Genomic DNA, 14,966 nt, shown 5'->3' on the forward strand with positions numbered 1-14,966 from the left:
ATGGCTTCTGAAGCACCGACCGAGATTGAAACCCGCCTCTTTATTAATGGCGAGGTTGGTGGGATTGCTTGTTGAATCCGCGTATACATAGCCTCATAGCTGATGGACTTTTCTCCTCCAGTTTCGCCCTGCTTCCGATGCGGGAACCTTTCCATTGAAATCACCGGCTACCCTGGAAACGGTCGCTTTAGGTAAGTTGTCACGGCGTTTTGCCGAAAATCAAAGAACAAGACGAGGGACTTACAACCGTCCCTCCTTTAGTTTCTGAAGCCTCGGTGGAGGATACAAATGACGCCGTCGCAGCGGCTCAGGCAGCGTTCCCAGCATGGTCGCGCCTCTCGCCGCACGACCGAGGAGCGTATATGTTGAAGCTCGCCGATCTCATTCTCGAATCCGAAAAGGAGCTAGCATATCTCGAGGCCATCTCCATGGTCGACCCATCTCGGACTACTGGGATGCGGAGGCTGCAGCAGAAAAGCTGCAGTATTTCGCCTCCCGCGGCTGGGATGGCCAGGGCCAAACGAGCCTGAACACGCCGGGATTCATCAATATGACCCTGAGGCAGCCGTATGGGGTTGTTGCGGCCATCATCCCGTGGAATGTCCCGGTCAATTTCTTCATCAACAAGGTGGCGCCTGCGATCGCGGCCGGAAATACTGTTGTCCTGAAGAGTAGCGAGAAGGCGCCTTTGACTGTAAGCACACTCTCCGGATTGGATGTGGTCTGTCATTGATTCTAACTCGGTCTCAGTCGGCTAAAGTTGCTCACCTGATTCAACGCGCCGGATTTCCGCCAGGCGTTATCAACGTCCTGTCTGGACATGGTCACATCTCCGGCTCCGCTCTGGCACATCACATGAGCGTTCGAGTGATCACTTTCACAGGCTCTGGGCGCACAGGGCGTCTCATCCAAAAGGCAGCGGCCAACTCCAACCTGAAGAATGTCATCTTCGAGCTCGGAGGCAAGTCCCCTACCGTGATATTCCCAGATGCGGATCTCGAAAAGGCGGCGAAGGAGTCAGCACACAGTATCCAATGGAACAGCGGCCAAGTATGCATGGCGAACTCTCGAATCTATGTCCACGCTTCCATCGCCGATCAATTTATCTCTCTGTTCAAGAACACATTCCAGTCCGTGTCGATGGGTGACCCCACAAAGCCCTGCGTAAACCACGGCCCGCAAGCCGATGAAACCCAGTTCAACATTGTGAAACGCTACATCGAGCTGGGCAAGAAAGACGGCGAACTCATCCTGGGAGGAGGCGATGTCCCCGACCACAAAGGCTACTTTATCCCGCCGACGATCTTCACGCATACGCCAGAGAGCTCCCAGATCATGAAGGAGGAGATATTCGGGCCGGTGGTTAATATCAACGTGTTCGAAACGGAAGCCGAGGTGATCAAGATGGTAAACGCATCTGAGTTTGGGCTCTATGCCGCGGTCTACACGCGAGATGTGAACCGGGCCATGCGCTTTGCGACGTCTATGGAGGCTGGTACCGTGGGCATCAACTGCACGAGTCCGACTGGCGCGTTTGATATGCCCTTTGGTGGATACAAAGCAAGTGGAATTGGGCGGGAAGGTATCCATCACAGTCTCGATAACTACCTTGAGACGAAAACTGTACATCTGAGAGTTGAGGGTCTCTAAATCAAATATGATATCATGAATTTTTGTCGAAGGTGTTGTATGTTACTGGTGGATGGCGCATATGTCAACCTGAATATATAAACCTACCCGAAGGACCAATTTACCACCGAATATAAATGTGTTTAACCTCAACCTAACTGGTACAATCACTACTATAGAAGATAAACTACTAATATTACCAGTAACCCAACAGAGACAACTATTTGAAAGCTACATAGCAACACTCGACCACCAAGAATAACGTTTCCTCCGGGAACCCTTAAAAGCGGCACCCCGCACCCAATCCAACGCAGCCTAATGATTAAATCCATAACATACAAACCTCCTTCAACCCAACAAAACCACCCAGTACAATCGCTCTCCTCTCCTCCCCAAACCAATATACAAAGTAGCACCAGGAAGAAATGCCCCGCACAGACGAAGCCGAACACTGGTTCAACGCCGTCTACTCCGCGGTCCAGGAAATCCCGCCGGGCAAAGTGACGTCCTATGGCCATATTGCTCTGCTGCTTGGCTATCGTAGGTTTACTTTTCTATATGTTTTCTATAATTACATAGCGAGATCACTGGGATATGGGGATGGTACTAAGGGTCTACAGCGCAACGACCCCGTCAGGTGGGGATTTGTTTGAAACATCTCCCCTCGAGCCCGGAGGAATACTATCATTCGGGGAATGTGCCGTGGCAGAGAGTGATTAATTCGAAGGGCATGATTTCGCATCGGTATCTACTGTCTTGTTGCTTTACCTCCGGGAAGCTCTTGGCTTTCATGGAGGATGTTTGTAGGGTTGATCAGTACTAATGGGAGTAGGGAACCTGGGAGCGCGGAACGACAGGCACAGGCATTGAGAGAGGAGGGAGTCGCGGTCGAGACGGATGCTATGGGGGAGTTTTACGTGGATTTGGCTCGGTTTGGTTGGTTCCCTTCGGCGTTGCCCAGTGAGGAGGATGAAAGTGAACTGGAGGATGTAGTAGATGGGTAGAGCTGGTTATGAATGTACGACGGGTGGATACTCCGTCTCTGTATAGACCCCCATTTCATAAGCATCGCAAACATTGGGTCGTGGGCCGAATATATCCGATCGTCACGTAGTATATCCCCCCTTTTTATATCCCCCCTTTTCATGAAGTTGCTGTCACACAATCATCTACCTAAACAGCCGAAAGGATTGAACTATAGGCCTGACGTCAAAAGGTCTTTATGTCTAACGCAAGTCCCCATTGACTAGCCGACCCGACGATGACAGACGTAGAGGCAGACATGATATCAAGACTCTATGTAGTGAAAGAGATGAAGGAAAGATGGTAGTAGAAAAAGAACAGACAAAGGGTAACGAAGAGCATGCGCGTCATGTCAAGGTGTCATAAAACATCCAGAGAAACGGCCGAACCAAAATGGATACACCCGCAGGGTAAATCAAGCAAGAACAGCCACCATTCAAAGAAAAGTCATCACGCTGTGGTCGCCAAGTCTACCGCCGCTTCACCTCGGATGCCCATCCTTCGATCCCTTCGCCCCGGCTGCCGGGGGGAACGCCCAGGTCGACGGCATCCATCCCTGCCGCATCCTTCATCCACGCATGCGATGCCATCCCACCAGCATTGGCACGTCGCTCGGGCGGGATTTCCAGCATGGGCAACAAGAATTCGCTGATGCGCATACTCTCTTCTGCCGAGAAATGGTACTTCTCCCGAAGGACATCTGGTAGGGCCCAGTGACGGAGTCGATGGATGTTGCGCAATTCACCCTTGCGGTTAAAGATCTCCTGCGACCACTTGCCAGAGAGGCAGAGCGATTTGGGGAAGGGACCTAGTAGTTCGATGATTTGTGCAATGTGATCGTCGTCCTTGCCGTATTTCGTACCCGATTGCGGATCGAAGAGGTAATCCCCCGTGATGAGCTCGAAGACCTAGACATTTGTGAGCGGAAACCCTCCGGTCGGGGCGCAACCCCATTGCGCCGAGCGGAATTCCGTCGAACATACCATGCACGCCATACTCCATACATCCGTACTCGCACCCCACTTGGACCCGAGAATGACCTCGGGCGAGCGATACTGTCGTGTTTGGATGTCGTTCGTAAAGTGGTGGCCGACCCAGCAGGCATTTCCCAGATCAGCAATCTTGACCGAGATAATATCGCATTCTGGTTCGTCTTTCGCTTCTTTGGAGGATTTATTCAAGGAGATGCCGGATACTTCGCGTTCGAGGAGGTCACTAGCGAAGGTTAGTCACCAGTCGCGGCCCGTGGCGGGACATCGAGCATACGCAGTCTTTTCTCGTTGTTTCTGTTTCTCATCTTCCTCCTTGATGCCGAGCATTTCTTTCATGGATGACTTCTCCGACGGGGCGGATTCTGTAGCGGGTCAGTAGGCCGGTCGCGAAAAGACGCTGGAGGGCTCGATACGTACCAGACTCCTCATTGATCATTTGACTCAGACTACTCTGCGAGTGGTGCGAGCTGTGTTTGAAATCAAAGGTGGTGTTGAGCGGGCTCGGCAACGGTTGACTCCCCGTGATTAGGGTCCTGCGCCGCCGCCGGCCATTGCGGTTATCCTCTTTGTGGTCCTTCTTCTGCTCCTCCTTCACGTATGTCTTCACAATCTGTTCCACATCGCCGATCTCGATCAATACGTTCTCCGGCTTCAGATCTGTATGGACGATACCGCATTCGCGGTGGAGATAGTCCAATCCCAGGAGGACCTGTTTCGTAATCTGTTTGACCAGCGGCATCGGAATGCCGCGGTGATTCCATCGCTTAATCAAACCGAGTAGATTCTCACCCAATACCTCAAATACCATACATACGTGGACCCCGTTGGGACCTTTGTGTTCGAAGGAGTCGAGCAGACTGACGACATGCTTGCGACCCGGGTGCGACGGCTTGGCTTGTACAATGCGATTCAGGAGCTTGATCTCATCGATGGCGGTTTCGGTGTAGTGAGCCGCGGAACGAACGACTTTGAGGGCGACGTGTTTGCCGGTGGTGGTATCGCGGGACAACCAGACGGTGGAGAAATGGCCCCAGCCCAACTTGCGCACGACGACATAGCGACCGTTGTTATACGTTTCGCCGACCGTGACCGGGTGATACCCGCCCTTGCAGTAGTCTTCTGAATCTTCCTCTTCGGCGGTCGTCTCGATCTCGTCAACGGAGGAGGTGGAGGGCGATCGCGATTGCGGGATGGCGAGAGAGGGAGCCCTACCGGATGGAAATCGATCGATCAACAAGACGAAATCACACTAGAAAATCGCAACAGGGAGGAAAAACAAAGCATACCCCTCTGTCGTAGAATCAGCGGCTGTTTCGTTGGTGACGATTGGCTTCAAATCGGTTCCTTTTCTGCGCTTCTTACCGCCATTGCCATTGGCGGCCGATGCGGCCACACTGGCCATCTGCTTTCCTTTATTCAGCACAGCCTTGGTGATATCAACCCCGTCCATAATTTCCGATTGGCGACAACGGTGTGGGGGAGGAGGATCAGTTTCGAATGAATGGTGGTGGGGGGAGCGGAGGGAAGGGAAGTTTGACGCCGACGGGCGATGAGGCGAAAAGGCGAAGAGAAAGTTGATACGGTTCCAGCTGGAAGTGGCGGGCGCAAACGTTCGAGACGAAGTGGCGGGGGGGGGGGAAGAGAAAGAAGAATGCGTTGGGGGTGGTGGAAGGATGTGCCGCGGGGAGGGAGCCCAAAGAAATTCAAAAAAAAAGGGAAGGGAGAAATAAGAAAAAGGGAGAGGAAAGAAGAGAGGTTGAGAGGGAAACGACGAAGAAGATTGAAGTTGAAGTTGTTGTTGTTGTTATTATTGTGAGAGGGGCTCGAATCTTGTTCGACGGTACGTTGACAATACCAGTTGTTACCCTTTACCACTTGGTCGGTCCGTATACTTTAATACATCCCAAGATAGATCACAAATTCGTTCAATCTCCAAAAGATCGGTCTAGGAGGAACCGGCAAATTATTATAAATAAGAATACGACAAAAAGGAAATAATGGGGAAGAAAGAAATTTCAAAGCAGTGTCAAGGCGTGACAGGCATTCAAGACTTTCTATATCAAAGAATTCGTCCCAAAAGAAAAAACCAAAAAAAAAAAAAGATTGGCTGTCAAATGGAACCCGACCCTTTTATGACGCAAACGACCTGTTTGCTAGGATGCCCGAATTCCCCCGACCTGATAATAAGTCGTAGAAGATGGGGAAACCCGTGGAAAAGGGAATGGGAGAACTTGAAAAGAAACCGATAGTGAAGGTACTAGTCCATCGAATTAATTTGTCTAGCGATCGTAAGTCAGCTTGTGTTGGGAAATGTGATGTCTGTAAATAGGCGTATAAAGAGACCGTAGTATAAGCACTACGGAGCCTACGGACAAGGGGACAGAACCCCCGGTGGATATACCGACTGGAACACTAAGATTCCAGATGGATCAAATGCTACCGGATGATGTCAAGATCATATAAGATCAGGTCCAGTCATCTATCCACCCCACGGATCCCCCATATTCATCCATCCTCCGTCGGCTCGGAATCCCAGGGACATTGATACCGATCGAACTACTACTACTACACATCAAACCCTTATCTACTACGAGCGCATTGATTGACATAGTATGGAACGGAGATATCTTTCGGCTAACCTGTCAGGGGTCTAGATTTACACGTCAGCGCTTAACTACCGCCTGCTCCGTCCTGGTTTAGTCGCCCACTCGATGAGGGCCAGAGGGCACCAGCGACAGTGCCGCATTAGGCAGTCCGGTGCCACTCCCAACCGATCGGAACCCCCGGAATTATCATTGTTCCAGGATGCATCAATCACGGGGGTTCCACACGTGATGCCGAGTATATCACGTGCTCTCGATGGCCCGATGTGGTGGCCTGGGGCATCTACGTGTCACGGGGGTCGAGGGCTTCTGTCCATCTTGGGCATCGAAAGATGTGCGGTGATGCCACACTCGTCGCGTGGAATGCTCCAATCTCCCAATCGGTTGTGATCGTCGCCGTTAGCCGGGTCATGAACCGAACCGTTAGCATTTTGGGTCGAAAAGACCAGCGACGAGCGACGATGCGTTATCACAACGACAGCACGAACTCGTCAGTTTAATTGGGAAGCTCTCTCATCTGTCTGCAGTGTGACTCTTCAAAGTCGCTCGGATCCATGCAAGAGCATAGTACTGCTGTGCTACTACGGTGACCAAACCTGATGAAAATGATCGCCGCCCCGTGGTATGCTGCCCAGGGATTGCGCATGCCAAGTGATAGTGCAGCATATAGACACAACCAGTTCTTAACTCTACCCCACAATTATTTCGAGGGTCCTTCCCATGTCAGGGCGATCGTCTCTCCAGAGGGAGTGCATTTGGAACAACACGACAGGTCGAAGTGGTAAAATACTATTCCACAGTAGGCTCCTGCCGCACTCGTGGATGAGTGCATCCCGACCCTGGCCCCGTTTCCTTCAATATCTCAGCAGCAGAACTAGTATTCAACGAAATCTTGTCGCTTGATATATAACTAGGTGTTGGTATTCTTGCGCAATAGTCCATAGGAATAACGTTATATACACTGTGGTCAAGGTGAGAAATTCTTCTTTGTATCCCGCCAGAGAATGCTGGTTAGAAATGCCACGTAAACCTCCCATATGAAAGACAAGATATACGCCAACTCCCTGTGCAGTATCCAGTAGTGCTTGACGACAGGTACTGGATAGGATCATTATGTGTCGTCAAGCGCAGGTCATCCAAAAATCTCGATTCCTAGAGCGAGGCTATGGGCGTGCGGAGTTTTATGAATGTACCCTTGCAGTCAAGGTCGTACGGAGACTAAACTGCCCAATCAGCCGAGATCTGATGGAAAGGAACAGTAGTGTCCGCATTCCAGTAGTGAGAGCTCCTGCGTAGGGATAACACCCCCCAGCCCCTGATAGAAGCTACCCATCTCGTGACATCACGCTCACCTAAGGCGTGATGGTCGTTGTTCTATTTGCTGGTATTCCTGAAAGAACCCATTTCCATAGGGCTACAGAATCCTGGTCACCCCACTTTATCGGCCATAATACATGTCCCTTGCAGTGTGATCGGCCGGTGTTAGCTACACACATGGATTAGTGATGATGCCGATGGCGAAGGCGAATGGTGCGAAACATATCTATAGACCGTGCATTGGGGCAGCAGGAGTGGTAATGGCGTGATACAACGGACAGAGGACATACCTTGCGTCCATATCAGACTATGTATCTGTCCACGCATATACATTCCAGTGGTGGAAGAGTAGGACCCACTCACTGTAGGTAATATAGCGGAGAATCCCACACTGCGCCTGTGTGCCTGTCAGCTTTAAATATCCCGACTGGCACTCATTTGAGCCTTACCTGGAGATGGAGGCGAACTTTCGCATGGATTGTGAGCCATCATGGAGTCCAAGTCCTGGAAAAGCGTGTCAAAAGAGAGCCAAGCCTCGTCAGGGCGAACGCTCTTAGGTGAAGATCCCACGCCAGAGACGTGGGTAGAGCCAGTGGTGGAGCGCTCAGATCTGCGAGTCGTCCGCGATGACATCTCTATGGATATATTTCTAGTGGCCGTTGCAGAGCTGGCCGAGAGATTTACCTATCGCTCGGTATCAGCACCAATACGTATGATAGACCCACCTCATGGCTACCTGGCCTACTGACAATGGATTCCAGAGAATTATATTCAGAATCCCCGGGATGATGCATCGCACCCGGGAGCACTGGGAATGGTACGTCTGACAGCGATGGAAATGGACTTGGATTTCGCTAACGACAGATTAGGGTCAAACAATAGCGACCAGCATCAACTATATTTTTGTTACGTGGTGCTACCTATCTCCGGTTCTCATGGGTATCATCGCAGACAGCTTTCTGGGTCGGTTCAAAACCATCATCTTGGGAACTGGGTATGATCTTTTGTTTACCTACAGTGTAGGCCATATACTGACAGATTCGATAGACTATCAGCATGCGGAGTATTGATTTTATTTGCCACATCCCTCCCAGTGAGTCTGGAGAACGGAGCTGGTCTCCCCGGGCTTGTGGCCGCGTTGATCTTGATCGGGCTGGGGTAAGGTTGAAACAACTCCAGGACGGAATATATAACTTAATGTTTCTAGAACCGGTGCTATCAAGAGCAATGTCGGACCACTGATTGCAGAGCAGTATCAGTCTCTCGGGCCGCGAGTGAAGACCTTGCCAGACGGTGAACAGGTTCTGGTAGATCCAAACGTCACTATCCAGGCGATATATGCTCGATATTACTGGTCAGTTGCCATTCGCGCTGTCTTCCTTTCGCCCACCCTGACTGTGATCTTAGGATAATCAACTTAGGCGCACTGTCGGTTATACCCGTCTCCGTAGGTCCCGCTTCTTCCCCCCAGTATTGGAGTATCACTCACAAACCTCCAGTGGCTAGAGCTGGAAGTGGGTTTCTGGGCTGCCTTTATGCTACCGTTATGCTTTTGGGCTTTGGCAATGATAGCGCTGCTGGCTGGCCGCACGCGCTATGGTAAGAAAGTCTATGCATTATCCTCCTCAGTCGCTAATTGTAATAGTTATGCGACCTCCGAATGGATCAGCTATCACCAAGGCAATGCGAATACTATGGATTGGCATCAGAAGCGGGGGCAATCTTGAGGCAGCCAGGCCTGCATCACTGGCAAAAACTGGTGCCCCCGTGCCATGGGATGATACGTTCGTGGACGAACTTAAATGTGCCCTGGTGGCATGTCGGGTATTGTAAGTACTTCGTGATGAAAGGTGTCAGATATACGTTACTCACCGGTGACTTAGTTTGGTCTTGTATGTGCCTTAACATCTAAACATAGTAAACCATCAAGAGAGCTAACTTAAACAGCCCGTTATACTGGATTTGTAGCGGCCAGGCAAGTTCAAATCTTGTCAGTCAAGGTGCCTCGATGAACACTCATGGTATACCGAATGATATGAGTAAGTATAGCTGCTGAGGTTGATGTATGGATAACTAACTTAAGACAGTGGGATGTATTAACCCAATCACTGTCCTGATTGCAGTACCGTTGTTGTATGTTCCATCTTCCATGCAATTGTGTTGACCACACTAACAACTGTGCCAGTGAACGCTTTGTTTATCCGACGTTGCATCGCTTCCATATCAAGTTCAAACCGATTAGCCGGATTGCAACAGGCCTTCTCTTGTCTTCCTGTGCAATGGCATTAGCGGCCGGCCTTCAGCAACGTATGTAGACTGTTTATCGCACTGAATTGTCTTTTTCACTCACCGTAGCAAGTGATCTACGAGACCACCCCATGTCAAAGAAACCCAGCAGCCGATAGTTGCGAAGGAGTCTCTCCGATTCGAAAGGTAAGTTTCACCAATCTCAAGGTGCGTTACAGGTCTCTGACAACCTCAACCAGATCAGCATACTTTTACAAATACCCGTTTACTGTCTGATGGGTCTAGCCGAGCTGTTCGCAATGCTATCCGGGATGGAGTACGCCTACACCAAAGCGCCACAGTCCATGCGTAGCATCATCATGTCCCTTTTTCTCCTCGCTGGCGCTTTTGGTTCTTCCATTGGTGTTTCTCTTTCGCCGACATCTGTGGACCCGAAGGTCCTGATAGAATATATATCGCTCAGTGCCACTATGCTGGTGGCGGCTATCATATTCTTTTTGTGTTTCCGAAAATATAACAGGATGGAGGAGAGTATGAACAAACTAGTCAATGGAGATCGCCCGAGGAGGGAGTCATGAAGCACAGAGACCACACCCTGGCTTCAGAGGCAGCGAGCTGTCATGTATATATTTTAGTATACGTTTGGATGTCCATAGTGTGACCTACCTTCCACCACACTTTTTTTTCTTAATATGTATGGAAATCCTTTAACTTCATATGCGTCGCGGGGTGGTGATTGACATTTAACAAATCGATTCGACGAATGATTGTGTACAATGGCAGTGATGTAAATCCAAATACAGAAAGTTAGCCATCCAGAGGTCACAGCAACCAGGCCATGCAGGGTAAAAGCATATGGAGATGCATACATCAAGTGCGATTATACGAGAATTACTAATCTCTGGAAGTCGGGTCTGGTTCCCGAGTCCGCACCCATGGATCGGTATCCCGAGTTCTTGGTGTGCCAAAGGTTATTGCTGCCGTTGCATTGCAGACGGACATTCGCTTGTCAATCAAGTATTGTGCTTGGATAATGCTTTGTCACGCATGACTATTCCATGTCGAGCGCCCACCGGCTTGCTGATTTGCAAAAAGACATGTAACAACGAGAGCGAGAAGCTAGGGATTCAAGCATTCCTACAATCTATAAAATAACGAACGAAACGCTCAAATGGTCTCGACCAATCTGCCCACTACGTCATGAGCCAACTCTATCTTCGCCACAGCAGACCAAGCTTTATTAAAGATCAAAATGAGGGTGTAACGTGGCTTCACGGAAAGACCCTACCGCTGAAATGGCGAACGTTGCAGCGCCGAATATCCCACTGGCTCTTGCTTCAGGGTCCCAGGGCCCTGAACACCTCATTACTGATGGGTTTGACGCAAACGCACAGGTAACAGGTCTGACATAAGTTTATTATTACCCATAATTTCTGCCACGAGTGGACCTAACTTGTCGTCATTGTCGCAGATGATGGTCGGGTGGATATCGCGCTGAACGACGACGACCCACAGGTAGCTAGCCTGTTGGATGCCCTCCAGCGACAGACAACCCGTCGCCCATCGCAGATTCGAAATGACGGTACTCGCTTTCCAGTTCGGCTAAACGTGGTGATTCACGTCGTGGGATCGCGCGGCGACGTGCAACCATTCATCGCCTTGGGTCGAGCGATGAAAAGACATGGACACCGCGTTAGGCTAGCAACTCATCTGGTATTCCGGGATTTTGTGAAGGATAATGGATTGGAGTTCTTCAATATTGGGGGCGATCCGGCCGAGCTCATGTCATTCATGGTGAAGAATGACAAGCTTATCCCAAAGGTGGAGAGCTTTAGGCAAGGGGCGATCGGAAAACGTCGCAAAGAAATTCGAGTAATGCTCGGCGGGTGTTGGAGATCCTGTATTGAAGCTGGCGAAGGTCTCGATATGACTAGTGACGAGGCAATCACGGCGGCACCATTCGTGGCTGATGCTATCATCGCGAACCCGCCCAGCTTTGCCCATATCCACTGTGCAGAGAAATTGGCTATTCCATTACATCTGATGTTCACGTTAGTCTCTACGGGATGAATCTCTTGAGTCTCAGCTGCTGATGGCTTTAGAATGCCATGGTCCCCTACTCAAGCCTTTTCGCACCCATTAGCCAATGTCCGGGTGGGCGATACAAAGCCGTCGGTAGCGAATTTCGCATCTTACGCTCTGATGGAGATGGTCATCTGGCAAGGTGTCGGCGATCTCATTAATGCGTTTCGTCGCTTCGAGCTGGGTCTGGAGCAGTTGGATGTGATGCGCGCTCCGAGTCTGATTCCCCGGTTGCGTGTTCCCTTCACCTACATGTGGTTCGTATGCTGTCCTTGTCCCTGAATACAACCACTAAATGAATGCAATAGGTCTCCTTCACTCCTACCAAAGCCAGATGATTGGCAGGAGCATATCGACGTAACGGGCTTCAACTTCTTACCCGCAAACGCTGACTACGTGCCTCCATCAGACCTGGTTGAGTTCTTGGACGGAGGCCCACCACCACTCTATATAGGATTCGGCTCCATCGTGGTCGATGACCCGGATGCTCTCACCAAGACGATTCTAGATGCCGTTGAAATGACCGGCCAACGCGCACTGATCTCAAAGGGGTGGGGTGGTCTGGGAGCCGAACAGATAAATCGCCCGGATGTCTTCTTCCTCGGAAACTGTCCCCACGACTGGCTTTTCCCACGGGTTTCCTGTGTAATCCACCACGGAGGCGCGGGAACCACGGCTGCAGGCCTTGCCCTAGGCCGACCAACTACGATTGTCCCTTTCTTCGGAGACCAGCCTTTCTGGGGTGCTCTGATTGCGCAGAACGGAGCAGGGCCGCCGCCTATCCCCTACAAAAAGCTTACTGCCGATCGTCTGGCCGATGCGATCCATTTCTGTTTGAAGACTTCCACCATCGACCAAGCGCAGACACTAGCCGAGAAAATCCGCGTGGAGGACGGCGCCCGCGATAGCTTAGCGAGCTTTCATAGCCAACTCGATCTTCGTCGCATCCAATGCACGCTATGTCCTGGTCGTGCGGCCGTCTGGCGTGTTAGACGAACCAAGATACTGCTCAGTGCATTTGCGGCCACTGTTCTGGTCCAGGAGAAGAAGCTCAACCCGAAAGATGTCAAAATGTATGCAATACCTTCTGTATCTGTAGCTTCCCTGTGTGCTAATGTACTTTCCATAGGTACCGTGGAAAGCGCTACGACATAAATCCCAGATGCGCAGGGGCAGACAGCTTCACCGGCGCCATAAGCAATTTTCTCACCGGGCTTGTCGACATGCCCGTCGACGCAGTCTACAATATCTCGCGTCCAGCTGCCGACCGTTTTGCGGAGAACTACAACTTACCATCCTGCGAGGCGCGTATAGCGATGTTCACGCCGGCTGGCTCCGTCGCAGCCCCGAGTACCACCTCACAAAAGGATCGTGTGCAAACTACTGATGATGTCAAATCAACCTCTAGTTTGTCATCTTCGACGACCACGCAATCACAGGAAGGCACGCCCTCCATGGCTGTCAAGCGAAATCCATTGCAGAGGATAGTGATAAACTCAAGTTACCTGGGTCGCAGGGTACTTAACTGGGTGGTCGAAGTGCCCATGGGGGTCACACTGCTGTTTTCTCAGTTCACGCATAATGCCCCACGGTACTACAATGACCGAACGGTGCGCGAGCTACCTGAGGTGATCGGCGTGCGGTCGGGATTCGTTGCGGCCGGAAAGGTAATTGCTTTCCTGAGCATTCATACCTGGTTGACTAGGGCTTGCCATGCTAATTTACCTAGGAATTTGGATACAGTTGGTATGACGGCGTCACGGGTGTAGTAACGCAACCCAGCCGCGGGTGGAAAGATGGTGGGCTTGGTGGAATGAGCAAAGGCATAGGGAAAGGGTTGGGTGGCTTGATCCTGAAACCTCAGGCCGGTAAGAGCTGTATTCGATCCTCCGAATTCAATTGATCTGATCACAATCGGTTTTGTAGGTATCTGGGGGTTGATCGGCTATCCGCTGAATGGCGTACATCGAGCCATTGAACATTCATATGGGGCGGACCGACAGGGTTACATTGTCAGATCGCGTATCAGGCAAGGAGTGGCAGAAGCTAAGGCTGCGTCGCAGGAGGAGAGGATGGCTGTGCTGGAGAACTGGAGCACTTATGAGAAGGGGGTTCGATTAAAGCATGAGAGGAAGGCTCGCTGATGTTGTATTTTATTGCCCATGTATATTTATTGTAACAGCACGTATCGAGTATCTACTTTACAATTGGAAGGCGTATGACCATACCATTGACCAAATAATGCCCTGCTCCTAGTGCATAGACAACTCAGCAGACGAACAATGACTTCGGAGTCTATATCTACCGACTTTCTAAGAAAGAGTAAACTACGTGCCTGCCCTGATCCTAAGGGAGATTTTAATTTGAAATTGGCACTTAAAATTTAAATAGTACAAAGTAAGATTGCCGTATCAGCCTATCAGCCGGCCATTAGCAGATCCCTCTGGATGAAGGTTGGTCCTACTTTGGCTGATCTTCCCAGGCCCACCATCTTGCTCCAATTAGCTTTTGGATCTATGGTGAAGAGGGATTTCTGGGGCTGAGTAGTGGTACGGCATGAGAAATGTGGGTTTCTCAACCACCAATTACTGAAAAGCCCCGTCAGTGGCAAGGATAGTGCAACTAACCGGGGTTCTGCTCTAATTGATCGGTAGGCTTACTGCCTACACATTGACTGGGTTAGGTTAGGTTAATGGGGTCAATTATACCTAACCGCTAAATTATGGCTAGGTTAATAGAATTTCTATACCTAACCACAGTTAAGCTAAAAATTAAGCTAAAAATTAAATAGTCAATCGAGATTAACTGTACTCGACACCAAGAATATTAACTCTTATTTAAAATAGTAGACAGTAAAGTAGGTCAACTATAGTTAATCTAGTATTAATTGTCACGGTGTTGACCTCGGACTAGAGTGGCATAAACTAACCTAGCCATACGCCAGTCTAGTGAGGCAGTATCTGGGGCAATGAAAGTACTCCGTATCACAATCGTTAGATGGCTTAAAATTTCATAGTAAAAGACTGTCCTAGGTGTTTTGAATCGCTTCATTCTTAATTGTACGAGATAGGCC

General features: G+C 50.2%; 5 protein-coding genes across 5 annotated transcripts; 4 read left to right on the plus strand and 1 right to left on the minus strand.

The window, feature by feature from the left end:
• ABOM_005779 (aldehyde dehydrogenase family protein) lies at positions 1-1,650 on the plus strand (the record flags this gene model as incomplete). The annotated part of the gene is made up of 5 exons (XM_022532908.1): positions 1-54; positions 122-191; positions 262-431; positions 485-694; positions 751-1,650. 5 exons carry the CDS (start codon positions 1-3, stop codon positions 1,648-1,650), a joined length of 1,404 nt encoding a protein of 467 aa, XP_022388761.1.
• Positions 1,651-2,054: 404 nt separating this feature from the next.
• On the plus strand, positions 2,055-2,633 carry ABOM_005780 (MGMT family protein; the record flags this gene model as incomplete). Its single annotated transcript, XM_022532909.1, has 3 exons — positions 2,055-2,169; positions 2,250-2,373; positions 2,462-2,633. 3 exons carry the CDS (start codon positions 2,055-2,057, stop codon positions 2,631-2,633), a joined length of 411 nt encoding a protein of 136 aa, XP_022388770.1.
• A 489-nt stretch (positions 2,634-3,122) lies between these two features.
• ABOM_005781 (serine/threonine-protein kinase) lies at positions 3,123-5,094 on the minus strand (the record flags this gene model as incomplete). The annotated part of the gene is made up of 5 exons (XM_022532910.1): positions 3,123-3,560; positions 3,636-3,867; positions 3,919-4,006; positions 4,062-4,852; positions 4,931-5,094. 5 exons carry the CDS (start codon positions 5,092-5,094, stop codon positions 3,123-3,125), a joined length of 1,713 nt encoding a protein of 570 aa, XP_022388769.1.
• A 2,960-nt stretch (positions 5,095-8,054) lies between these two features.
• On the plus strand, positions 8,055-10,389 carry ABOM_005782 (putative POT peptide transporter; the record flags this gene model as incomplete). Its single annotated transcript, XM_022532911.1, has 14 exons — positions 8,055-8,274; positions 8,326-8,381; positions 8,434-8,558; positions 8,612-8,722; positions 8,772-8,918; positions 8,972-9,011; positions 9,064-9,163; positions 9,210-9,393; positions 9,448-9,456; positions 9,512-9,603; positions 9,652-9,697; positions 9,750-9,871; positions 9,924-9,997; positions 10,051-10,389. The coding sequence occupies 14 exons, from the start codon at positions 8,055-8,057 to the stop codon at positions 10,387-10,389; spliced, it is 1,665 nt and encodes a 554-aa protein (XP_022388752.1).
• Positions 10,390-11,106: 717 nt separating this feature from the next.
• On the plus strand, positions 11,107-14,037 carry ABOM_005783 (glycosyltransferase; the record flags this gene model as incomplete). The annotated part of the gene is made up of 7 exons (XM_022532912.1): positions 11,107-11,212; positions 11,283-11,856; positions 11,914-12,150; positions 12,202-12,966; positions 13,023-13,560; positions 13,623-13,761; positions 13,820-14,037. The coding sequence occupies 7 exons, from the start codon at positions 11,107-11,109 to the stop codon at positions 14,035-14,037; spliced, it is 2,577 nt and encodes an 858-aa protein (XP_022388768.1).
• Positions 14,038-14,966: the final 929 nt, after the last annotated feature.

This window comes from Aspergillus bombycis, assembly GCF_001792695.1.
Source record: "Aspergillus bombycis strain NRRL26010 chromosome Unknown contig00047, whole genome shotgun sequence".
Taxonomy (NCBI): domain Eukaryota; kingdom Fungi; phylum Ascomycota; class Eurotiomycetes; order Eurotiales; family Aspergillaceae; genus Aspergillus; species Aspergillus bombycis.